Genomic DNA, 27,585 nt, shown 5'->3' with positions numbered 1-27,585 from the left:
ATGGGAGAACATTTGTTTCATTCCTAAAGAGAAGATCAGGGCTGCACACCCAAGTATCCACAATAGTCCATTCCTTGTATTGTTTGGATCCACCTGGGAAAAGTTCCTCTAGCAATGATTGGTTTCTTTTTCTGGGGAAAGTTGTAAGAGGGAAGGTTAGTGGTATGACTTAGTCCTCATTGCTGTAGGTAGTCTTGAGGCCATACTGACGCTCCTCATGTCCATCCTGGACTTACATTGTAGATTCCCTTTCTTGGGGTTACCACCTATGCCAGCCTGGGTGGTTTATCTGAAGAGTGCCCTAGTCCCTCATCTCTTGAAAAACAATGAAAAGTAGCCAGTTTTGCTGGTTCCTAATAGATGAGATGGGATGGAAGTGGTAGAGATGAAGAGAAATAATTTCAAACACCGTAAATACAAAACTGTCAGAGAAGTGTCTTCTGATTGCTGGGTAGAGGCTGAGCCATTGAAGGAGGTTGAAAGCAGGGAGACAGGAGGCTGTTGTGGAGGCCAGACGAGGGACGGTGGCATCTGCACTTGGGTAGTAGCAGTAGAAGTGGGAAGAAGTCCTCAGTCTCTGTAGATACGGGTATATTTCAAAGATCAACCTTTTGCAAAGGTGAATAAGATTTTGTCTGGGTTATCAAAGGGTTTGAATCAAGTGGGGAAACAAGCTCTGAAAGAGTTGTTAGAGGACATGATGATACAGAGTAGGGGTAGATACCTGGAGGAGGGGAGTGGTTATGGAGCCCTTCCCAGGAAAATCTAGGGTAGGATGTGGCAGAAATGAACTAGAGAAGTAGGTTGGGCCAGACCACGGAGAATCTCATAGACCACATTAAAAACTTGGACTTAATCCTGAAGTGGATATGAACAGTTAAATAGTATTATATGAGGAGGCAAAAACACCCCAGTTCATGACTTAGATTCTCCAAGTCTCTCTGGTGAGTGTAAGAGGGCTCATGAGTTAAGACTGAAGGCAGGGAAGTCAGTGAAGGTAGGCAGTTGTCCAGGCTAGAGATAGTAAGCTGACCTTTTTATGTACTTGCAGTACATCAAGCACTAGTCTAAACACTGTATGTGTATAAGCTCCGTCCCCAGAAGAACTCTGTCACATCGGCACTATTCATATCCACATTTTGCAGATATGTGGACTCGAGCACAAAGACACTTATGTACACTTGCCCAAGTTCATGCGGTCACATGGCTCTAAGCCGGAGGCAGGATTTTAACTCAGGCACTCTGACTGGGGGATTCACGCACTTACACATCGTGCTACACTCATCTGAAGTTAAAAGCCTGGAGATTTGGGGAAAATAACAGGACAAATCTCTTGTATTTTGTCCCAAACATAATAATTAGCTGTGATTTTGAATTAGTGTTACAGCGGTATCCATTAGAGACCCACCGTCCTATCATTTCCTTTCTTCCTTCCTTAGAAGCTTGGATTCCCTTTCAGTACCTGTGTCTCTTTCTTGCTTTGCAATCCTCTGCTGCCTTTCTGCAGCAGCGCAGGGTACACAGCAGATGTTTGGGTCGTGTCCTTGGATCAAACAATATTGTGACATCACCTGGTCAGGTAACCCAAGTCTGCGCTTTTTTGTCTTTTCTCAGAATTTCCTCTACGGGGAATGCATTGGACTTGGCGTTCACTGGGGTGCTTTTCTTCACAGCTTTTGTTTGGGAATAGCTCAGATTAGATAAATTCACACACGGCCCCCAGAACGTCAATACTATATGAGTTGTTGTGAAATACACTGGTATCTGGGGAGAAAAGTGTATCTTTCTACTAATCACTTGTAATGCAAACACAGACTGTAAATAGTCATTATGTAACTGTTACTTTTCTAACTGTCCTAATGTGGAGAATCTGAGTAGTACAAGTTTATAGAGAAAACAGGGTCTGGAGAATGCCAGACTTGGTTTGCAAGACACACGTCAGTTCTGCTGCCTTGCCTCTGATCGATGACCCCCAGGACAATGTTATTTCCATCTTTGTTTGCATCCGATCAGGGAGCCACTGAGCACTGGCGTCTTTCTCATGTGGTCGTTAATGATATTGTTACAGTTTCACGAAGCACGATACCGACCATACCTTAGGTCACCGAACACTGATAGAGATTCAAGCCTAAATGCAACACAGAGACCCCCCACCAAACAGCCAAGAAATAGTGATGGTTCACACAAAGGTAGCCTGTAGCTGCAGTGCTAGGGCAAGGGGACCACAATTCCTGGTATCTTGGTGACTGTTTTCTGTGCCCTTTGTGCCAAGAAACAGAGCACTTGTGACTGAAGAGGGTGGGAAGGGACAAGCTCCAGGAAGGCAGTGTCTGCATCAGAAAGTTCTATTTGGGAAAGCCAGGAAGGATTAGAAATAAGAGGATGGCCACTGAGCAGGCAAAGTTCAGAAGCCCCATATTTTAGGGAATCCCAAAGTGCCTTAAAGTGTGGTACTCAGCACATACCTGAGAAGCTCTTAAAGCTGACCAGCCTTATCCAACCCTTCCTTCTCCGCTCACATTCCAGGTAAGGTACATTTTTATTTTTGAAATCCAGGTGCACAGTCAGGAGAAGGGAGAAAACAGTGACACCCATCTTTTTAATGAGCATTGCTAGTGAAGAGAAATTAGCATCACCTTGAATTTTATGTGATGTCAGTTAAATGAAGGTATTTTATAGCACTTTACAACAAATTAGAATCAACTAAATTGAAAATAAGCCTAGCAGCTGGGATGAGTAATCAGGTAAGTGGCCAGTTTTGCTATTTTTGCTTTGAGTTGAAGACAGAATTTGAATTTCTAATGTCCCCAAGGTATAGGGCTCACCATTGGGGAATGTGGTTTCCGGGACGATTGTTGAAGATGTTAGCATTTCAGCTTTGCCCTCCAAGTCTACAACTCGAGTAGCCATGTTCCTTGGAGAATGGCGCTAACCCACAGGCATGCACACCAGACAGAGGGCTGTGAATTCGTGCAGGACAGAGCGTGGCTTTTGGAGGAACATTACAGAGCAGACTGGAAATAGATGACCCAGAACGGGGCAGTACATCATCCACATTAACTAAGAGTCTCTAATGAAAGGACTGAAATTCATAGGAAGACATTGCGGTGACTCGTGAAATCAACCCAAATCAGAGGAACTTTTAGTTTTTGAGGACATAGTGATTCTGTGCACTTGCTGCAGTTTGCGTCCAGTCAGAATGTTCTGACATCATAAATACTGGCTTTGGTGAACAGCATTGCACAGCTGAGCTTTTCACTCCACGAGCCAGTGTTTCCTGTATGGATTACTTGATGATTCTATCATCTGAAATATGATCAGGAAACTGCTGAGGAGGCCAACAGACACTTGGTGATGATAACTCTGTTGAGGTTGGTGGTCCCGGTTCATTTTTTTTTTTTTTAAGAGTTTTATTTATTTATTTGACAGAGATCACAAATAGGCAGAGAGGCAGGCAGAGAGTGTCAGGGAAGCAGGTTCCCTGCTGAGCAGAAAGCCTGATGATGATTCAGGGCTGGATCCCAGGACCCCGGGATCATGACCTGAGCCGAAGGCAGAGGCTTTAACTGGCCCCTGTGGCCCAGGTTCTACCTGACATGTGTATGGTTGGCTTGTGTGGGCAAAAGGAAGAGGAGAAAAAGATGGGGCAGGCAGGGCCGGGGGAGGGGAGGCAGTTACCATAAACGAAACTTTACAGATCGCTCAGAGTGGAAGTATTAAGAGCAACAAATGAAGATAAAATGATGCTTGTAATTATGGTTTATAAAGAGAAATAGGCCATATTGAGTATATAATTTTCATTTTTTTTCTCTTCTGCAGCTGATAGATTAAATGAAATAAACTGATCTGCAGAAAATCCATATCTCTAGGTTGTTTTTAGTCAACCTTAAAGAAGCATGAAATGTGCAGATTTTTCTCCTCTTTACTTAGATTTTCTATTTGAAACCCTTTTCTCAAAATATTTATGTTATCTTAATTTTTTTTATCTTAAAATAGTCATGTTAACATTTCAGATACCTAATTACTGAAGCAGCAGATAACTTTCCACATGAAAAATAAAAATGACACACAGAACTTTCCCTCTTTCTTCAGGAGTCCTTTCTTTTTCCCTCACCAGCAACACTTACTTGATTTTCAGTCCTTGAGACTTTAGATTTGGATATGGAAAGTGCGAGGGTTTTAAATTTCTGTCATCATTACCTTCTGATAATTCTGTACCCTAAGCCAGGGGAGGAAGCTGGAAAAATGGACATCTCTGCCAGAGTATCAAGTATATCATGATCCCGTGGAAGATGGGACAGGTCTCTGATGAATCCTTCAATAGTGAAGCAAGGTATCTTCACTATTGAACTCCAACGGACAGCCTCTAGGGCTTGCCCCTCTTCAGCCAACTTGGCTGTTGTTCAAGGTGGTTCTTCGAGGCTTTGACAGACTATTGTGCTCTGAAAGCGTGAACACAGATGCCCAAGTCGTAGAGGTTATACACTGTATTTTGTTGCCTTGATAAAAATGGGTGCAGAGAATTGAATGAATTTATAGGGGGGGTTCAAAGGCACTGACCTTAATTCTTTTCAGAAAAACCCTTCTTTGCAATACCTCGCCTCTATTTTGTGCTGCCCTCTGCTGGCTAATAAATTTCGTAGTGTTAAGTGTTGTGGAAAACCAAGAGGGGCTGCTATCACTTCTACTTTCCACTGGAAAGTAATTTCCCAGGTTGCTGTATGAAATGTGGGCTCAATGTATAGTGATGAATTCAGATGCACTGAAGATATAAATTGTAGAAAATGTGTGAGACTAATTTGGTTGTTTATATGGACTTTGCAATGCCTGTGAAAGAAATAATTTTGCAGCTTATTGCATGATTAGTCAGATTTTCCAAACCATTGATGTGAAAATCCAGTGTTACTGTAAATGATTTGGACACTTTTTCTCTACATTTGTATTTTTCAGTGGCTGCTAATTTACAGAAGATTGTAGATGATCCCAAAGCTTTAAAAACCTTGACATTTAAGTTGGTAAGTTGAAAGTTCTGGAAAGAAGGTAAATATTTTGCCATGCTCTGCCAGCAAGGACTAATCACACAGTTTTATAGACTGCTCTGTAATTCTGTTGCTGCTCTTGCTCTCTTTTGGGATCCATTTTTGCATTTGTCCTTTGCCGATTTAACCTTTGGGAATGTTTTCTGACCACGACTGGGAATTTCCTCTTCCATGAGCGTACCTTGTTTCCCAGTGCATCTTTAAGAACAGCCATTTGAGAAATCTTGGAGCCCATGCCATTTCTGCCTCCAGTTTGCATGGCACCTTGACCATATAGACAAAATTAAACCTAATTCCAACCAACACTCTTAATAAAGCTTTCCCAAAGTGAAAGCCAGGTGGTTCTAACTTTAAAAATTGAGGCTGATTGTTGTAGAAATGCTTTAGGTAATTGGAAGCGATTGTGGAACTACTCACTGAAGGCTAGTGAACAAAGACATAACATTTTAACTCCACATTTCAAATCACGGTAATAGATTCTCGTGGAGAAGAGGTGTTGCAGCAGGTTTTCTGCGCTAGTAGACTTTGAATTTAAGAACTAGAGCGGTCACAGAGGTTGAGATCCTGAGCGTCCTGGCATCGTTCTGAAAGCAAGAGATACGGTGACCATGGGCGGAAACGGGGAGCAGTCCAAACAGTCAAAAGGGACGATTTTCCGGAAAGTTTTAGCAAACAGTACACTAAGTGACTCATTTTAAAATTGTAAATCTAGCAAGAGCCAGTCAGAATGTTGCAAGCAATTTAAGATATAAATGACTAGCACTTTGCTGTGCACAATATGTATTGATGATCTGTCTTTTATTTCTTGTGAGAATTTAATGGAAAATGCGTGCGGCCAAAGATGCGAAATGATTAGTTACAGTAAATGTTAGCCCTGCGCTAATTAACTTTCTGGATCTTGCCTCACATCTAATTTCAGATGGCTAGGCTGTGTGACGAACAAAAAACCACAAAGATTCTCACAGAAAGAATTTATCTGAAAACATTTGTTTTGTTTTCAATAACAAAAGAACATTTTACTGAGACATAGAATGATAAATTAAGAAATTGAAAAATCTGTCTTCTGCTTGGGGACTCATCTGTCACCTTTATTATGTTTCTAATTCACCTACATCTTTGTAAACATACTTCGTTCATATGAGACAATATTGATGAGAAAATGGTAGCCTGTGTCAGGATTTCAAGCCCATTAATGTTTCTTTATTCATTTTTTATAGCATAAGAAAGAAGTTCTCATACAACACCTCCAGAAGAGGTGCCTAAATTTGAGTATGTAAACAGAGATAAGAGATGAAAGCTTTCATGCTGGCTTTTTTTTTTTTTTAATTATTTATTTAATTGACAGAGAGAGATCACAAGTAGAGCAGCAGGCAGAGAGAGAGAGAGAGCGGGAAAGCAGGCTCCCCACTGAGCAGAGAGCGCAATTGAGGGCTCAATCCCAGGACCCTGGATCGCAGGACCCTGGGATCATGACTGGAGCTGAAGGCAGAGGTGTAACCCACTGAGCCACCCATGTGCCCCATGCTGGCTTATCCCCACACTCCCTAAACTTGCTCACCTATGAAACAGAAATAGCAACCCTGCCCCTTTCCTGTTCCCGAAGGTCTTAGAGAAACCCCTAGTGTGTCTTCCCTGAACAGTAAGAAGAAGGTCAAACTCCCTTCATCTCCCACTCAAGTCCGTTTATTACTTCTGTGGATTCTCTCAATTGACTCCGTCCTCTTCTCTCCATCCCCATTTCCAGCACTTTAGCGGGATTCTCTCATCTCCTGAAACGCATCTTCCTGTCTATAGGCTGCCTGTCTCAGGCTCCATTCACCACCCTGTGGCTGTGGCCAGGGTGCTTCTTCTGCATTGCAAAAGGCTCCTAAAACTCAAACCCCGGACCAGATCTCCCTTTCGGGCTCCTGCTTTATTACCTTGCTGTATCCCCCTTCATTTTCTCTTCTCTCCTTCTACTTTTGTCGGCTGGCCCTTTGTATGTGCTTCTCTCTCGCAGTAAAATATTCATCCAGCTTCTCCGGGCTGCTGCTTCGGCTACCCAATATGCAGGCATGTTCCAGCTTCTTGCTTAAATTTCACTTTCTCCAGCAAGCCTTCTGTGACATCCAGCCCTGGCTCAGGTGCTCCTCTGCTATTCTCCCCCATGAATTCAAGTCTAGAGCCTCCAGGGGCCAGAGGCTACTGCCTGGCACAGTAGCTGGCACAGAGCGGGGGGGGGGGGGGGCTTGATAATTAAATATACTAGTGTAATACAGATCTCAGTCAGAAAAAACTTCAGCCATCATTTTTTCCTTAACATTTATTTTAATTCCTGTAAAATAATTAAGATGCTGATTTCTGCTTCGTGCCCTCTTTTTAGAGTCCCTTAAAATCCCTGGGCCTTGCCTGCAGGAAGAACAAGAAACACTTTCTTCAGCATCCTGTGTTTGCTAGATCGTGATGTCCTCAGGTTCATTTTCTGTCCTGGGACTCCAAGACTCTGTGGGGCTAACTTACCCATGGTTACAGTGTAGACACTGCAGATTCAACTCTGGTCTAGCATCCCAGCCCATCCCCTCAGTCGCCGTTCATTCTGAGAATCAGGGCCCTACAGCTGTGTGGTTTTACAGTTTACTGTGTCTCTGTGGATTCTTCCTTTTGGATGACGGGCTTGGATAAGCAGATTGAATAGTATGGGCCTGTCTGGTCCCGGAGTCCTGCAGGAGAACCCAGGCAAGTCTTCCCTTACCTCGATAGCTTGAGAATGTAGTAATGTGCCGTTCCCAGAAGATGGAAATTAATGGCTTTTCCCCAAAAGATAGCTAATGACATTAAGTAAAGCCAGACTCAAGAGCAACCTTCGGTTTTGGTCACGTCACTCTCTGTCCAGCCCTCGTTAAACCTGAGGGGGTTTCTTTGTTGTTACCTGTTGCTGGCCAGTTTGAGATCCACCCTACAGAGCTCATTTGAATTGCTTCTGGGCCTAATCGTCTGTAGAACACTGACATCCTGGTAAAACCACAGAGACTCAGATGCGCTTGCCTTCGTTCGTCAGTTTGGCTATTTTCTTGAAGAATAAAAAAGTATTTCAGAAGCATTTTTCCTCACAAACTGCTGCTGCTGGTGGCCCTTTTATCTCTCACCTGTTTATCATTTTTATCTCAGAGCTTTCTTTGCTTTCTAAAGGAGAATGTTGGGGGCCTGAAAATCGTCTAAAGAACAAAGTTGTATCTTGGTGATGTGGTTCCTTACCTCAGAGAACAGTGGTTTACTCAGGGGATGGTTGGGGCACTTCACAAAATTACTCTTGTCAGGGTCCTATACCAGATATCCTAACGTAATTGCTCTTGGGACAGCCTGGGCTTTGGGCGTCTTGAAGGTGTCTCCTGGTGATTCCACTGTTTAGCCCCAGCTGAGAAACACGCTGTTTGTAGATTGCTCGTGTCTAATCTCCTTTCGCTCCCCTCTCCCACCACTGTTAGAAACACTGGGCTCAAGTTTGAAAAGGTGGGCTGCGCTTATGTATCTGCTTATGTAAGAAAAACAGTGGCCCAGGGAGCAAGGATGTTGGTTCTATCAAGAAACGCATTTACTCCCTGCCCAATGAGATCTTTAGCCTCGTTTGACATATAATAAGTGAAGTATGATTTCCATTGTTGGCATGACCAGAGGCAGGGAGATCATTTTTTTTCCCCCATATATATAGCACTTTTAATGAAGTGGTTTAAGCAAAAAGGGCATTTCAGCGCAAGTGGAACATGCTTTGGGTGCAACATCTCAGTACTGTTTTACTGTTGATTGTTGTGAGCCTTGCCTTGAGACAAGTCTAAATGTTTATGGCATTTTTTAATCTGCTGCCTTGCAGTTTTATAAAGCAATTGAGTCTTGCTGCTTTCAGGGTGAAGTTTTTGAAACTGCATTAGTAAAAATACGAAATTGCATTGGTAAAATTATGAAATAAGATAATTCTCCCTTAAAGACAGGATAGAAACCATTAAGTATGTGTAAGTAACATCCAGTTCGTCCACATTTACGTGAGCATTACAGATTTTCGTTCCTGAAGTTAAGTAACATGCATTACGTATAGCAATTTCATAAGCACTTTGGCAATTCACGACTAAAGGGCCTTATTTTTAGAGGCTTTTAGCATAACCATAGTTGGAGGCTGTGTCACTAGGCAACATTTCCTGAAGTACAGGTAAAGCGAAGACTGAAATGAGATGAAAACAACTCAACTTCTCCACCCCTCCCCCCCCAGCCCTTACTCAAAGAGGAGAAAGATAAGACAGAAATCTCAAGGCAGCCTGTCAGTTCAGGAAGATCCGGGTAGCAGCTCTGGGTCTCCGGCTCCAGTCTGAGACAGTGGTTCTCCAAGTGGGGTCCCCAAACTGGCAGTGTCAGCTTCATCTGGAAGCTATCTGATAAAAACATAAATTCTATGTCTACATCCCAGGCCTAAGGATTCAGAATTTCTGGGAGGTAGGGCGCAGGTGTTTTAACAAGTTCTCCAGGTCATTCTGGTGCGTGCTAAAGTTTGAGAACCACTGCTTGATGGGAAGCTTGGGAGCTTACTTGGTGTTTCACACATTGTGAAGCACTTGGGTAGAACAATGGTTCTCAAACTCTAACCTTTGAATCACCTAGGGAGCTCAAAAATCCCAGGCGCCAGCCCCAACCCCAGACCAATTCCATCACAACCTCTGTATATTTTAAAATTTCCAGTGGCTCCAAAGCCCACCCAGGTTGTCATTTCAACAATCTTCATAGCATCTTCACCAGAAGTAGATTCTATCTCAAGAGACCACTTTGCTCATCCATAAAAAGCCAACTTCTCATCTGTTCAGGTTTTTTTCCTGACCTTGCAAGAATTCAGTCCCATCTTCAGGTTCCCCTTCTAATCCTAGTTTTCTCGCAGTTTCCACCATATCTGCAGTTACTTCCTCCGCTAAAGTTTTGAACCACTCAGAGTTAGTTATCTGTGAGGTCTGGAAACAATTTCTTCCAAACTCCTGTTAATGGAGACATTTTGACCTCTTTCTACGAATCACTCATGTTCTTAATGGCATCTAGAAAGGTGAATTTTTCCAAAAGGTTTTCAAATTTCTTTGCCCAGATCCATCAGAGAAATCACTGTCTGTGGCAGCTATAGCCTCATGAAATGTATTTCTTAAATAATAGGACTTGAAAGTTGAAATTGCTTCTTGACCCATGAGCTGTAGAATGGATGCTATGTTAGCAGGCATGAAAACCACATGAATCTCATTCTCCCATTTCCATTAGAGCTCTTGGGTGACAAGTACATCATCAATGAGCAGTAATATTTTGAAAGGACTCTTCTCTTCTAAGCTGCAGTTCTCAACAGGGGCTTCAAATATTCAGTAAACCATTTTATCAGCAAAGGTGCTGTTTCTTGTTCCGTTTATAGGCTGTAGAATCTATAAACCAATCTAGCATAATTCTTAAGGGCCCTAGGACTTCTGGAAAGGTAAGTGAAGATTGGCTTCAACTTAGAGTCCCCAGCTGCATTAGCCCCTAACAAGAACCAGCCTGTCCTTTAAAGTTTGAAACCAGGCATTGACTTCTCCTCTCTAGCTATGACAGCCCTACATGGTATCTTCTTCCAGTAGAAGGCTGTGCTGTCTACATTGAAATTCTGTTGTTTCCTGTAGCCGCCTTCTTTAATTGTCTTAGCTCTGTCTTCTGGATAACTGACTTGCTTCACCTTGCACTTACATGTTATGGAGGCAGCTCCTCTCCTTAAACCTCAGGAACCAACCTCTGGTAGCTTGCACCTTGTCTTCTACAACATCCTCACCTCTCACAGCCTTCAGAGAATTGAAGAGCGAATTAGGGCCTTACTCTGGATTAGGCTTGGCTTAAGGGAATGTGGTGATCGGTTTGATCTTCTATCTGACCACTAAAACCTCCTCCATATCAGCAATAAGGCTGTTGGCTTTCTTATCATTCATGTGTTCACTGGAGTAGCACTTCCAATTTCCTTCAAGAACTTTTCTTTTATAATCACAGCTTGGCCTAAAGGGTGCGAGAGGCCTAGCTTTTGACCTGTCTTGGCTTTTGACCTGCCCTTCTAAGTTTAATCATTTCTAGCTTTTGGGATTTAAAGTGAGAGACATGCAGCTCTTCCTTTCACTTGAACACTTAAAGACCGTTGTAGGGTCATGAGTTGGCCTGATTTCAATATTGTTGGATCTCCAGGACTTCGGAGGCCTAAGGCAAGGCAGAGAGACAGGGGAATAGCTAGTGTGTGGAACAGTCAGAACACACACAGCATTTATGGACCTCGCTCACAATCTTCTATAGGCATGGTCCACGGGCCCCAGAACAATTGCAAAATTAACACCAGAGATCGCTGATGTCCTATTACTATAACAAATATAACGAAAGCCTTTAAAAAATTGTGAGAATTACCAAAATATCACAGACAAGAATCGAGCCAGTGCTGTTGGGAAAATGATACCACCAGACTTACGTGGTACAGGATTGCCACAAATCTTCAATTTATAAAAAGAAAAAAAATGTGCTATCCGGGAAAGGCAAAAAAGTGAAAGGCAATAAAGCAAGGTAGGCTTCTATTGTGAAGTACTGTGGATGTCTCCAGGAAAAGCTCTTGTGAGATTAAGTTGTAGGCTGAACTAGCCTTTTTTTTTTTTTTTTTTTATGCCTGTGGAACGCCATTTTTACTCAGAAGAATAACTGACAAACTGTGGTTATTCAGACTAAGGATTTGGCAGATATTTTTTCAAAATGAACCAAGCGAGCCTGACACTTCAAGGAAAACTGACAATATTTGTCATCAATAATACCTTTCGGCTCTAGAGCAGAGAAAGGATTTTGGGAAACTTGCATCTGCCACTGTAAGTGTGACAACAGCCCAGTACTTACTTTTTCTGATGAGATTAGTCATGTGTGATATTAATGAATATGATTGGTGGACATTGTATATTGAAACACTGAGATTCTATAACAGACTGTGTCAACAGTGGGCGATCTGCATAATTCAGTGATGCTGAGGGGAAAAGATCACTTCCAACTGAGAGATAGGCCACTGGTTTCAATATAATAGAGTATGTGGTTTCAGATTCTACAATGCAACTAAATTTTAAGAAAATCCACTTGGCACATCTTGGTATGGTGACAAACAACATTCACAATTATCAGAAAGACTTGAAATACTATTTATTCCCTTTCAATGACCTATTTATGGGGGGGGGTTTCTTTTCCTTTTTTTTTTTTTTTTTAAGATTTTATTTGTTTATTTGACAGAGAGATGTCACAAGTAGGCAGAGAGGCAGGCAGAGACGTAGGCAGTGGGGAGGGGATGGGGAAGCAGGCTCCCCGCTGAGCAGGGAGCCCGATGTAGGATTCGATCCCAGGACCCTGAGACCATGACCTGAACCAAAGGCAGAGGCCTAACCTACCGAGCCACTCAGGTGCCCTGGATTTTCTTTAAATAGGTCAAGGGAACAACATGAAACAATAGGTGGAATGTGGAAGCAAATACGAAAATCTAGCCATCTTCTGTTAAGCAAGACGTTAAAGAGATTTGCAGAATGTAAAGCAGTGCCATTCTCAAATTTTTGTTTTGGTAAACTGTGGTCATTTTCCATTAAGATTTTATTTGTTAGCATGTAATAGGTTTATTATTAGATTTAATAAATTAGTAAGTGAATAATTTCAGTTTTAATTTCTGAGATCGTCAGTATAATAATCTACATAAGCATGTTTGTTTTTATTTTAATACTTTGATATTAAAATCATGTTTAAAATGTTTAAAAATTTTCAGTTTTAATTTTTAAAATAGTCAATACAATAAATATAACCTACAAAAACTTAAGCTTTTTAAGTTTTAGTTCCACTATAGTTAACACAGTGTTATATTAGTTTCAGGTGTGCAATTTAGTGACTCAACAGTTAAATACATCACCCAGTGCCCATCACAGCAACTGCCCTCCTTAATCCCCATCACCTGTATCACCTATCCTCCCAACCCACTTCCTCTCTGGTAATCACTTTGTTCTCCAAAATTAGGGGTCTGTTTCTTGATTTGTCTCTTTTTTCCCCCTGGGTTTTGTTTCTTATCTGACTCATTTTACTCAGCAGAATACTCTCTAGCTCCATCCATGTCCTTGCAAATGGCAAGATTTCATTATTTTTATGGCTGAATAATACTCCATTATATATATACACACACACACACACACACACACACACACACACACACACACCACATCTTCCTACATCTTCTTTATGCATTCATCTATCGGAGGATACTTGGACTGCTTCCATATCTTGGCTATTGTGAATAATGGTGCTATAAACATAGGGGTGCATGTAACTTTTGAATTCGTGTTTTTGTATTCTTTGGGAAATACCCACAGTGTAATTGCTGAATCGTGGGGGTGGTTCTAACTTTTTGAGGAACCCTCTACTGTTTTCCACAGTGGCTGCACCAGTTTGCATTCCCACCAACAGTGCACGAGTACTCTCCTTTCTCTGCATCCTCACCAACACATGTTATTTCTTGTGTTGTTGATTTTAGCCATTCTGACAGGTATGAGGTGAAATCTCATTGTAGTTTTGATTCGCATTTCCCTGATGGTAAGTGACGAATACCTTTTCATGTGTCTTGTGGCCATCTTTAGGTCTTCTTTGGAGAAATGGCTGTTCATGTCTTCTGCCCATTTTTTAATTGGATTATTTTTTGCATGTTGAGTTTCATACGTTTAATATATTTTGATGCTAACCCTTTATTGAATATATCATTTGCAAATATCCCCACTCAGTAAGTTGCCTTTTTAGTTTTGTTGATTGTTTTTGCTTTTATTTCTCAGGAGACAGATGAGATGTCAAAAAGTTTATTGCCTGTGTTCTCTTCTAGGATCTTTATGGTTTCAGGTCTCACATTTAGGTATTTAATCCATTTCAAATTTTTCTGTATGGTGTAAGAAAGTGGTTCATTTTCTTTCTTTTGCAAGTGGCTGTCCAGTTTTCTCAACACCATTTGTTGAAGAGACTTTTTCCCATTGAATATTTTTTCCTGCTTTGTCGAAGATGAACTGACCACATACTTGTGGGTTTATTTCTGGGTTTTCTATTCTATTCCATTGATCTACAGGTCTATTTTTTTTTTTTCTTTTTAAAGATTTTATTTGAGAGGGAGAGAGAATCTCAAGCAGACTCCACACTGAGGGCAGAGCTTGGCTTGGGGCTCATTTCCACAACTGTAAGATCTTGATCTGAGCTAAAACTGATGTTTAACTGACCAAGCTCCCTAGGCAACCCTCCATATCGGTTTTTTAAGCCAATACCATACTGTTTTGATTGCCACAGCTTTGTAATTTAAAATCCAGAATTGTGATGCTTCTGGCTTTGCTTTTTCAAGATTGCTTTGGCTATTCAGGATCTTCTGTGGTTCCACACAAATTTTAGGGGTTTTTTGTTCTAGTTCCGTGTAAAACGCTGGTGGCATTTTGATAGGGTTTGCATTAAATGTCTAGATTACCTTGGGTGTACAGACGTTTTAATTGTATCTGTAATTCCATAAGCATGGCATGTCTTTTCCTTTCTTTGTGTTGTCTTCAGTTTCTTTCATCAGTATTTAATTCCTAGCTATCTTATTATTTTTGGTGCAGTCAAAATGGAACTGTTTTGTCAATTTCTCTTTCTAAGGTTTCATTATTGGTGTATAGAAATGCCACAGATTTCTGAACCTGTTGTCTCCTGTGACTGAATTTATCAGTTCTAGCAGTTTTTTTGGTAGAGTCCTTGGGTTTTCTATATAAAGTAGCAAGTCATCTGCAAATAGTGAAAGTTTTCCTTCTCCATCGATTTGGATGTCTTTTACACCTTTTTTTTGTTGTTGTCTGATAGCTCTGGCTAGGACTTGTAGTATTATGTTGAATAAAAATGGTGAGACTGGACATCCTTGTCTTGTTCCTGACCTTAGGGGAAAAAACTCTTTTTTCCCCATTAAGGATGTTAGCTGTTGATTTTTCACAGATGGCCTTTATTATGTTGAGGTATGTTCCCTTTGTTCAGGTCTTTCATCATAAATGGATGTTGTACTTTGTCAAGTGCTCTTTCTGTATCTGTTGACATGACCATATGGTTCTTTTCTCTTATTGATGTGATTGATCACACTGATTGATTTAGGAACATTGGACCATCCTTGCATCCCAGAAATAAATCCCACTTGATCATGGTAAATGATTTTTTTAAAAAGCATGAGCTTTTGAAGTCCTTGATAATTTTTAAGAATATAAAGGGTACTTGAGACCGAGAAGTTTGAGAACTGCTGCTTTTAGGGTCTCTAATCCCTTTGCTCTAGAATCCAGAATCATTTTCATATTGCTCTCAGTGTTTTGCAGGCCACAGTGAGCGAGACAAGAACTCAGCCTTGGTTAAGAGAGAGTCAGCAGGATAGTGGGGGAAGAAGAGCTGAGTGCCTGAATGAAAGCCAGACAACCTGGCCTGTGACTCTGCCAGGATACTGAGTGTTCCAGTGTAGCCACAGGAGGCACTGGGACAGAGGGTGAGAGATGGACTCCAATAATCACTGGTTTGATCACCCACTTGCATTGTAAATTCTCAACTTCTATTACTCTTTGCAAAAGGGATTTAAGATTTTTCTTTTAACCACTATTGGATACTTTATTTCCTTTCATTTCAACATCCTGCTAATTCCCATTGCCAAATTTCTGGTGTATCTTTGACATGCACTGATGTGCTTCCCATTGGCTAGTCCCTGCTTGTCCCTGTCAGCAGCCATCCTTGCTCCTGTGGTGTTTGTCATTTGCCTATTAATTACACACATTGTGTCTGCCCCCATTCACTGCATTGAGTAAATGATGTTAGCAGGGGTGTGAAGAAGAAAGGAAGGTTTAAGGAGATATACAAACTGGTATGGAACAAGAAAATAATTGGGAGTGAGGGGCTAGGTAGTGATTCTGATCTTACTACCCCTGACAACACAAACAGTGAAAATTGCCCTTTACTGAATATCTTGTCAACTAAAACTAAAGAAATCAGTGGGCAGGCACAAAGGAAATTTTTTAAATGCCTACTTATATTTCTACCCTTTAGGCTATTGATTTTCTTATATAAGCTTAAGTACAGACACCATTATTTTAAAGATAATTACTTAAAAATACTCAAGTTTTGTATTCTAATTAGTTTATTGTAAGGGAAAATGTTGGGGGTGACAAAGGACTGAGTTTATGCACTGGTTTTTGGAGCAGTGCAAAACAGGTTCATTGTGATGATTGGAAAGGGTTTTTTTTTTTTTTTTTTTTTTTTTAACATGGGAAACTAATTGTTTTGACAATAATTTAGCAGGAATTAGGCCAAGAAAAGGTTTGTATGGTCCTTTGGTGATTAATTGCCCATTCCCAGTCATTTATCAAACCTTTTTCTCCCCACTTGTACTTACATAATGTCAGATTCTGGTTTATGCACTCTGAAGAGGTGGCCTGGAATGGTGATATGCATACTGTATGTGTGTGTGTGTGTGTGTGTGTGTGTGTGTGTGTGTGTTTGAGAGAGAGAGAGAGAGAAGGGAAGTTGAAAAAAAAATAAAAAATTTTGAATGAGGACAAGTGAGAGGTTTGATGAGCAATGACTTGTTTCAGTTTCTTTTAATTTTGAAGAGAAAAAAATCAAAGTATTTGACACAATATAAGTTGGGACAATTCTAGGCAATAAATGTCCTAAAATATTATAAACAAAATTGTTCTGGAAAAATAAGTTGTTTGTCATGAGCCCTTCTACTACTTGGTAAACATTTTTTTTCTGACCAGTTTTATAGAGGACGCCTTTTGGTAAAAACCGTATTACCCTCAGTGACCAGTTAAATCGCTTTTGCTCATTTTCATATCTTAACAATTGAAAATCTGTACATCTTAATTCCCTTCACATATTTCACCCTTATTCCCCCACCCCCCACCCCCACACCACCACTCCTTTCTGGCAACCACCTGTTTGTTCTCTGTATTTAGAGTCTGTTTCATTGTTGTTCATTTGTTTTGTGTTTTAGATTCCATATGTAACTGAAGTATGATATTTGTCCTTCTCTGGCTAACTTATCTCACTTAGCGTATATTGTTTAGGTCCATCCTTGTTGGAAATGGCAAGATCTTACTCCTTTTTATGGATGAGTAATATTGAATTGTATATATATATTCTACATCTTTATCGATTTATCTGTAGATGAACCCTTAGGTTGGATATTCTGGCTACTGTAAATGCTGCTGCAATCAACACAGGGGTGCATATATCCTTTCAAAGTAGTGTTTTCATTTTCCTTGGGTAAATACCTTATAGTAGAACTACTGGATCATGCGGTATTTCTATTTTTAGCTTTTTGCAGAACCTACCATACTCTTTTCCACAGTGGTTGTACCAACTTGCATTCCCAGCCAACAGTGCACAAAGGATACCTCTTCATGTTGTTTCTTGTCTCCTGATACTAGCCCTTCTGACAGGTGTGAGGTGATATCTAATTTGGTTTTGAGTTACAGTTCCCTGCTGATTAGTGATGTGGAACATCTTTGCATGTATATGTTGGTTGTCTGTTTGTCTTCTTTGGGAAAATGTCTGTCTGGGTCCTCTGCCCATTTTTTACTGGGTTATGTGGGGGTTTTGTTACTGAGTTGTAGGAATATTTTGGATTACTGACCCCTTATTAGATATAGAATTTGCAAATATCTTCTCCCATTTAGTAGGTTGCCTTTTTCATTTTGTTGATGGTTGCTTTTGCTGTGCAGGTTTTTTATTTTGGTGTAGTTCCAGTAGTTTGTTAGCTTGTCTCCCTTACCTGAGGAGACAGGTCCAGAAAATTGTTGCTAAGGCTGAGGTATAAGAGATTAATGCCCATGGTTTTTTCGTTTGTTTGTTTGTTTGTTGTTTGTTTTTTGGGGTTTTTTTTTGGTAGGATTTTGGTGGGTTTAGGTCTTCAATTCACTTGGAGTTTATTTTTTGTGTTTGTTATAAGAAAGTGGTCTAGTTTCATTCTTTGCATGTAGCTGTCCAGTTTTCCCAGCACCATTTATTGAAGAGATTGTCTTTTCCTCATTGTATATCTTGCCTCCTTTTTTGTAGATTAATTGACCATATTGGTACGGGTGTGTTTCTGGCCTTTCTTTCATGTTCCATTGATCTGTGTGTTTTTGTGCCGGTACCGTACTATTTTGGTTACTGTAGCTTTGTAGTATAACTTGAAATCTGGGATTGTGATATCTCCCTGCTTTGTTCTTCTTTCTCAAGATTGCTTTGGCTATTTAGAGTCTTATATGGTTCAATACAAACTCTGATTATTTGTTCTAGTTCTGTGAAAAATACTATTGGTATTTTGATAAGGATTGCACTGGGTAATATGGATATCTTAATAATTCTTCCAGTCCATGAGCTGAGCATGGTCTATCTTTCCATTTGTGTCTTCAGCTCCTTTCATTAGTGTCTTGTTTTCAGAGTATAGGTCTTTCACCTTTTTGGCCAAATTTATTCCAAAGTATTTTATCATAATCCTTTAAAATGATTAAGGAGCTCTAATTTGAAAGTATATTTAAAATCACTTTCTTGGCAGTCATTGACAGTTTCAAAGCTCCCAAGTCTAGAGACTGTGGTGTTTTAACGGGAACATATCCTCCCCCCGCACCCCCCATTTTCTGTACTTGATAGCATAGTGACCAGATTTGTTACAGTAGTCCTTCAAGAGGATGATTCTCTGTCCTGGAAAACATGGGACACTGGCCCCATACAGACTGTGCCTTTGCTTGGATCAACCGGCACTGAAAGTGTCTTTTTCCCTTTTCAGGCTTCAGGCTGTGATGGGTCGGAGATTCCTGATGAAGTGAAGCTGATCGGGTTTGCTCAGCTGAGTGTCAGCTGATGTATGTCCCTTGACATCTCCCTGATCTGTCATGCCCCTCACCTCACAACACTCCCCTCAATCTTCTCTCCCCCACCCTGTCTCCCACCCCCTCACTCCCAGTCCCCACAAAATCAGAAGATTGTGAAGAGTCTGGCTTCAATGAAATGGGATAAAAAAGAATTTTTTTAAACTTACAACACTCCGAGTTCTGCTTTATTCTCTAGCAATCCACAGTATGAGAACAAGCAAATGCCACAGCTGCACGACAGTTGCTAATTTTTCCAAAAGCTATTTAATATTCTTAGCAATCAATTTGGATATCCCTTAAGTGAAAAGAATCTGAAATACACTCAGGTGGTCCTATTTATTGGCAACAAAAGGAATTTTTTCTATCAGAAGCCTATTTCTTCTCTCATTGTTGTTCTTTCTGTTCTACTTTAATTGTACATCTGACAATACTGCCTCTTTTATGTTGTATTTAGAAATTAATATACTTATAAAATTAAGATTTATTAGCCAAACTTGAATTCTAGTTTTAAAACTGACTGTGAATTTTATTTTTCATATATTTATGCATTACACACCTTAGCTATAAGAAGAAAAGTTTTTGATTATATGCTTCTTGCAGTTAATCTCTTGTTATTTAAACAGAAAATTTCAGGTCTATCTTTGGAGTATTTATAACTTTTGATTTTTGAAATGACTGAATTAGGAACTAGGATGCTTATTCTTTTGGTTTGTTTGCAGAAAAACCAATCCACAGTCTGATTGTCTCTTGGGAGAGGGAGGTGCCTTGCAAACTTTCATATTAAGAATGTGCCTGAGGCTGCTTTACTTTGGAGTAGTCTCAGATCTAAAATTTCCTCTACGTCAAGTGGCATATGTAAGTTTTGCTTCATTGGAACATATAGAATGCTATATAAAATGTTGCCATTCTATTAGACTGCTCATTATATACCCATCTCTGATTTGACTTCTCCTTAAATGATAGGATTTGTTGTTCCAAAGGTGATAAACTTGAAGCTACCAGAATCTGAGTTTTACTTGAAATTCTGCAGAATACCCAGGTGGAGTAAAAAATAGAAAGGGTTTTGTGCAATGACTAAAAAGGTACAATGCTGTTAAGTTTCAAGAATAAATCATTTTCAACCCAAGTAGCCCTCTGCTTGACTGTGTATTACGGAATAGTAAACCTTGGGATTTTCAAAATTGGAGTCTAAACTTTCAGGGAGGTGGGCTCCCAGGACGGTACCATTGCTCTTTCCTAGCTAACCCTAGATACGGCAGCTCTTTAATGTACTTTAAAAAGCAAATATATATTACTAAGGAAAGAAAAAGTTATTTATAATTGCCTTGTCATAATTGTAAAGGTGTTCTAGAGCCATTTGCATACAATTTAATGTAATTTCATTCCATTCTATTGTTTACACAACGATTACTCAAAGATGACTGCAAAGGTAAAAGGAAAATAAAAGTGTATTGCACAAAGCGATTGTGTCCCCTTGTTTCCTTCCTCCTTCAGGTATTACCAGCATGGCGGTGGGGCTGGTTGGCACTTCCTCGCCTCCTAAGAACTAAGGAGTGAAAAGTGCCCTCAAGGGAACTAGGCGACCATTCAGTGAGAGGATCAGGTTTGACAAATACTCACACTTTGTGTAGACAGTGTTTGAACTCCAACAATAGGGCTGCAGGGAACAAGTGAAAAATAATTCCTTACCGTGGCTTCTTTTTAGCCCAGAGGCTTGGAGTGCTGGTGACTCTTCCAGAGCCGGACTCCCAAGGCCTGGGTTCTAATAACCCAAGCATCTTCTTAACACTGTACACCTTGTGGACAAAACCAGGATGAGAAAAGGCCCTCATCATCTACTGGGAAAGTAAAACATACATGAACAACTGGAGAAGCCTTGTCTTGCAACATAGTAATAAGTATCATAGAATAATGTATGCTCCTAGTCCTGTATCTTCACTGATTGCATAGGAATGTATATAAACTTCCTCAAATACTAAGACAAAGATTGTCTTAAAATGAAGGGACCGTAAGAACTGGTTAACAGTATGAACACCAGGGTCAAGTCTGTACACAGAAGTTAGCCTTGAGGTCCTACAGAATTGCAAAGCTAGGGCTCATCACAAAGAGCTGTCTGAGCAGACACAGCCTGCTCTCGAACATTTTTCTTTTTAAAATTAGGAGAAATACATTTTTTCCTAGTACTAAAGCCTAGAATGACATTTCTCTAGGAAATGAAACTTACGTATTCAGAACCTTCAAAACTATCCAACCAGTCCTACAATACACACATAGTAAGTTTTGAACACACTTACCTTCTCTGGTACGTTCAGCAGATGCCCAGAGGTAGGTCCTGTGATAGGAAGTACCATCGTTAAGGAGCTGAGAGCGTAGTCCAAGCAGTTACGGTAATCAGAAAACCTAAAGGCGTGAGTGCACAACCTATTCTTTAGGCAATCCTATGTGACCATTTCTCTTAACCAAGCTTTAGATTAATGAGGACACACAACAATGCAGTGTTGTGATTCTGTTCACTGGCAAGGACCTAAACGTCACTGAACACATTTTCGGTATTATCTGGACAGATTCCTATGCCTTAACAGATGGGTTCACAACCTCTCTGTAAAATCAAGGCACCCATAACTCTCTGCCCAAATACATACAAAACCTGTTCTGCATCCTGGGCACTTCTATCATGGATAGTTTTTAAATTTGTAAAATAGAAGCAAATTTTAATTCCCATGTATTGTCCTTATGTGAACAAAATGGTTTTCTGTATTTAAAACAACTTTTAGAGGGGTGCCTGTGGGGCTCAATTGGTTAAACATCCAACTCTTGATCTCACCTCTGGTCTTGATCTCAGGGTCATGAGTTCAAGCCCCATGCTAGGCTCCACACTAGGTATGGAGCCTACCTAAGAAAAATAAAAACTTTTAGAGACCCCTGTAAATCATGTGTGATGAAAATTTTTCTAACAAAAACAAAAAAGTACTCTGGTAAAGTTCCCTACGTGTTCCATATCTTACATGCTGGTAAAATAAACATGGTATAAGCCCACCTCCTCTGCATGTATGAATAGGGTGAGGTAACAGTCTTTAGGGGAAGACCCAAGGATTCCCTCAAAAAAAAAAAAAAATTGTCCTATATACAATGATTTTAACATGTAAAAATTTCCAATTCCTATTTTTCAAACACCCATTTTCAGTAATGCACCAATGGTCTATTTAGTTTTAAACACTCTACCTCCCGGGTGAACCCTCCGAGTTAAATTACAGAGATGGTGAGTGTGAGCCGATTCACACTGGAAGACTTCTGTCAAAAACGAGGATTTGCACAGGACAGTAAGTGATCTTAGGTCTTCTTTTTTCCTGGAAGCCTATTTGATAACAGAAGATGTTGCCTAGTGAGGCCCATTTAGGTTGTGATAGGAAGATCATATGATCAATTTAAGATAAAAGGGTTATCCATTCTTTATAAGTGAGAACATGCTTCTGGCTCACCCATACGGGGCTTTATATAGTGGTGATTCGCTTACAGGGAACTCAGATGTACCTTGGTTTTGAGGCACAGATTTATTGTCAAAGCCATTAGGCAATCCTAGCTAACAACTCCTGACTCTCACCAGGATATTAAGGGGCAGGTTGAGTGTGTATCATTTGCCACAGTGGGTGGTACTAGAACATTCCCCCTCAGGGCCGGAATGGCCCAGCCTAGAACCATGGAATGCTTTCTGGGTGCTGAGTTTCAAGATGGCTGTGACTTGGCCTAACCGATGTAAACAAATGGCTTTCAAGTGATAATTTCCATTGTGTATCTGCATGAGCTAAAAATTCTAGTGTAAGGAGTTTGATTACAAGTTGAGTGTTATCTTCAAGCTGATGCAATTTGCCTGGAGTTTGGTGCTTGGTATGTGAATTCTCAGGAATAATAAACACATTTTAATGCATTATAACTAGGGCAGATAGTAAGAACACATGTTGAAAAGGATGGAGTGACTGACTTCATCAGTATATCAATTAACACCTAAACCACCACAAAAAGGTGGCGGGGGGCTGCTCTCCATTGAAAAAGACAAAGCATAAAAAATGGTCAAAAACACATTTCCAAAATGTCCCAGTGGTTGCCAAGATGATATTTTGCCATGGGGAAAATGCACGGTCCAATAACAACAATATCCTTTTATCTGCCTCCCTGGCCCTTGCTCACCAAGCCCAGCCAAGGAGTTTGGGAGTCTAAGAAGATTGAAGAAAAATTTCACCCAATTAGGTTATCAGCCACTGTAGATCTTGTGCCAAACCAATGAATGCAGTTTTTAATCCAGCATCCCCAGGTGAAAAAGCTAAGAGAGAGACATAAAACTTCCCCCTACATGAGTTATAAGCATACAAAACATCATTAGCTGAAGTTTATTGAGCCCATATAATTTAGCTTATAACTCATTGAAGGGCAGGGAATGTTATTAAAAGTTACAATCTTATGCTATTGTTATTTGAATTTGCTACAGAATGATGAAAGGGCAGCCATGGAATAATCATTCCAACAGTGTATTTACCCCTCATGTAGAAAACCAGCTTGAGAAACTAAGACTTGTAATTTATCACAGAGGAAGCTGCCTATTGTCTAGACAGAATATTCGGTAAAATAGCAGGCACATAATCTGGGAGGAGGAGGAGGAGGAGGATACCATGCTTCGTTACAACATGGTATAGACAGTCCTCTGGTCTAACCTTCACCCAGATGAGCAGTTTGGTACTGAACAATTCTGGCAGCCCTTAACGTGTGTTAGGTAACCCAAGTGCAAAAGGACTAGTGATCAGAGGAAGGGTGCGTACACTCAGATTTTTCACATACCTCAGTCTTTTTTTCTCCTCTCTCTAAATTCTGTGGGATTCTGAAAAAGGAAATGAGAAAGTGTGTGTGGTGGGGGGGGCGGGTTGAGGAAGAGGCCTACCAAAATGCCAGAACTGGTCGGGCATGTGATTAGGAAACCTGAATTCAGATCCAGTACTATTTTCCAGTGCTCTAGAACACTATGAAGCTGGCCATATGCATTATCTGGTGTGATTCACGCAGTAGTCCTGTGATGATGTTTATGTGTTCACTGAAGAATAAGGTAAGATCTAATTCTTATTCTGGGTTGTAGACAGTTTAAGTGTGAAAGCCGGGCTTTAAGCTCTTTGGAATGTTTTTTTGTTGTTTTTTTGTTTTTTTTAATTGTTCTTAACAGAAAGAGCCCTCACATTGCTAAGCACTTTACATCCTCTCATTTAATCTTGAACAACTATTGATTGGGGTTTCTTATTACCCCATGTTAGACATGAGAAAACTAAGCCTTGGAAGGCCAGAGCTACCCAAGGCCACACAGTCAGTGTCAAACATGTGGCAGGAACTTGAAGGAAGGTAAGTCTGGTTCTAAAGCCGACACCCAGAGCCATATCAGACAGCCTCCCTACATGATACAAGACACACGTTACTGCAGGCTTTCTTTGTACCAGGCACTAAACCAAAGACTTCCAGCTCAACTTCCTGAAGCCTCTCAACAACTCAGGGAAATTGGCTTTGTTATGCAGATTATAGATGAGGAAATAGTTATATAAAGGTCTGGAGTAACTTCTCCAAGTTCCGCCAGCTAGTAGGTAACAGAGAGGGACTGAACCCAAGTCCGGTGGGCTCCAAGGCATTTCCGCCATACCATAGAGAGCTGCAAACCCGGATTTCATGGGGCCTGAAATTAATACCGTTTGGGGTAGGGGACTCTTTAAGTTTGGGTATAAAGTTATTTGTGACAAATTAGGTACTGAGTCTTGCAAGGGGCCCCCGACCCCTATTCCTGGTAACTCTTCCACTGAGTCACAGACGTTGCAACTGCTTTTCATTTCATGATTTGTATTATAGCTTCTGTGCTCATCAGAGTCTTTTGTGATGTGGCTTCCAAATCCAGGGAGGTAAGTAATTTTTCCGAGATCAAAGAATGAGAGATAGTTGTTTGAGAAGGGATGGTTTCAGTCTGATTAAGTAAGTACCTTAAAAAAAAAAAAAAAAAGGTACTCTAAACAAAAAATAAATAAATAAAACAATTACATTCTTTAGTAATAAAATATAAGACCAAAATAGCTTCTGCTCAGGCTTTGTTGCCGGCTGTCAGGGTGACCTCACCCAGGTTCCATTTCACTTCTCGAAGGCTCAGTGTACTCATTTTTAGATTGAGAGGGATTAATTAGCTGAACATTAACTTCCTTTCCAACATGAACATTCTAGGGGCCTAATTGAGCTAAGTAATGAATAAACCCGTTGCTGCTTGAATGTACTGGTCCATCCATTCCGCTCTAACAGTTGAGCTGTTGGTGAATTGGGTTTTAGAAATTCTAATCAGTTAATTAGGATCCTTTGTTATAGCAAATAGTTGTACAGGGAGAATCAGGATCAACCTACTTGAAGTTAAAAAGATTGGGTATGTTAATTAGCTTGGCTGTGGTGATTATTTCACAATTTATATGTATATTGAAACCTCAAGTTGTACACCTTAAATATATATTTTTTTTATTTCTCAATTATACCTGTAGACATAGTCTTAAAATATTTAAAATATTTTTATTTCTGGGGTGTACCCTCAGCACACAGTACTTCAACAGGAACATCCCACCGAGCTCTTTTTTTCCCCACAGAGCTCATGTTGCAAGAGGAGAGGCAAGAAGTGTGTTGGGGAAAGGAGAGGCAAGGAGGGAGACACCTAACCAGCCATCCTACCCACTCACTGGCCCTCGCAGGTAAAAGTAGCCACAGCATCCCTGTTGACTCCAAAGAGCTAAGTCAAAACCCAAATCTTAGAAATTGCAAATTCCTATTCTTTCTAGCATTTCTGTCTTATAAATAGTTGATGATTAAATTAAAATTATTAAAAATAGTTAACATTAGGGGCATTTGGGCAGACGGTTAAATGTCTCCCTTCAGCTTAGGTCATGATCCCAGTGTCCTGGGGTGGCGACCTGCATCAGGCTTGCAGCTCAGTGGGGAGTCTGCTTCTCCCTCTCTCTTTGCTTCTCTCCCTTCTTGTGCTGTCTCTCTCTCAGATGAATAAACTAAATCTTTAAAAAAAATAGTTAACATTACTAAACATACTAAACACAGTAACTACCTTATTCCAAGTGCTTCTCGTATGTATGATCTCTTAATCTTATAACTATGCAAAGCAGGTATGCTTGTGTCCAAATTACAGATAAAGGAAATGAAGTTCAGAGAAATTCAGTAACTTATCCAAGATCAACAGCTAGTACATGGCAGTACGGGAATTTGAATTCACATGTTTCTTCTTACTATGCCAATTGCCTCCCAGTTAAATCTGCATTTTCCCTATTTTTATTTTTATTTTTTCATTGCCTTCTAACCAACCAATAGAGTATAAGCTGTTTACAGGAGTAGTTGCAAAGGAAACTTAGTAATGTTGTCTGGTACAGACCCTTACTCAATATGTGTTGGAAAATACAACATTACTGGAAGAAAAAAAAATCCATTAGGAGACATATATTATGAAAACCAATGACTTCAATCAGACCAGCAAAGAATCCAGGTATAAAAAATTGCAAATGGCAGTTACAAGATGATTAAGAAAAGGACAGTCTGGCTGGGTAGTAGCATTTTCAGCTGTTCCTCTGTGTTGGCAGCCTTTCAAATCCACACAACTACTAAATGCATTAGTATAAGGAAGGCTGTGATAACACCACAGTCAGCTGTGTAAAATGAATTTAAGAGTGACTGACAGATAAGTAGACCTAAAGTAGCAAATTGCTGAAAAGATCAGCTCAGAACTGTGAAACAGAATGATGCTTCAGTGTGGGTTAAAAGAGAAAGGGTTGACATGTCCGTCACCAGAGCCACCTTGGGGATCAGCCAAGGATTTCTTCAACCTCTCAGTTCCAGCATGGTATAGAATAAGGTTCAGCTTCTCATTGAAGTGCCACCTGGACAATGTTCACTACCATAAAATTCACTTTTTGAGTCTAAATCCTTTCTGTCCTTCATTTTACATAGCTCTTTGCCTTCCATCAGGAAGATAGGAGACTTGTATTTAAACACTGATATAATGCTGGGCTCCATGTGATAAACCCGATAAATTTCAGGAAGTAGTTTGGTGTTGCCTCTTAAAAAGTATTATCAAGGGGCGCCTGGGTGGCTCAGAGGGTTGAAGCCTCTGCCTTCAGCTCGGGTCATGATCCCAGGGTCCTGGGATCGAGCCCCGCATCGGGCTCTCTCCTTGGTGGGGAGCCTGCTTCCTCCTCTCTCTCTCTGCCTGCCTCTCTGCCTACTTGTGATCTCTCTCTGTCGAATAAATAAATAAAATCTTTAAAAAAAAAAAAGTATTATCAATATCTATGCTCCGTGTGTGCAGGGAGCCATTGCATTTGGTCATTGAGCTTCAGAGTATTTTACAGCATGACAGTCTAGACAGACACTTAAGAAGGGAGCTAAACTATGGAAATTAGAACCCTGTGACTACTCTATATGTATATATGTAGGACTTAACTTAGATAAATTGTGCAATAATTGAAAGAATGAATGAATGAATGCTATTATAATTATACAATTCCCTCAAATTTAGACTTACTGAATATATTTTTAGAAGATGACAGGATTTCTGAAGTCATCTATTCTAATCTGGCAATCTTTCTTAG

At 40.3% G+C, this 27,585-nt stretch overlaps 1 protein-coding gene across 3 annotated transcripts in view; it reads left to right on the top strand.

The window, feature by feature from the left end:
• Positions 1-20,398, top strand: part of STK39 (serine/threonine kinase 39) — a 297,147-nt gene extending 276,749 nt beyond the window's left edge. For all 3 annotated transcript variants that reach the window (XM_032880373.1, XM_032880371.1, XM_032880374.1), the window contains 2 exons: positions 4,951-5,015; positions 18,853-20,398. In XM_032880373.1, coding sequence (XP_032736264.1) covers positions 4,951-5,015; positions 18,853-18,927 — 140 coding nt within the window. In that variant the 3' untranslated portion in view covers positions 18,928-20,398. The remainder of the gene's footprint in view (positions 1-4,950; positions 5,016-18,852) is intronic.
• Positions 20,399-27,585: the final 7,187 nt, after the last annotated feature.

This window comes from Lontra canadensis, unplaced genomic scaffold (assembly GCF_010015895.1).
Source record: "Lontra canadensis isolate GAN:19392208 unplaced genomic scaffold, GSC_riverotter_1.0 scaffold69, whole genome shotgun sequence".
Lineage (NCBI taxonomy): Eukaryota > Metazoa > Chordata > Mammalia > Carnivora > Mustelidae > Lontra > Lontra canadensis.
The sequence above is the reverse complement of the archived record's forward strand: the minus strand, read 5'-3'. Positions and strand labels throughout refer to the sequence as shown.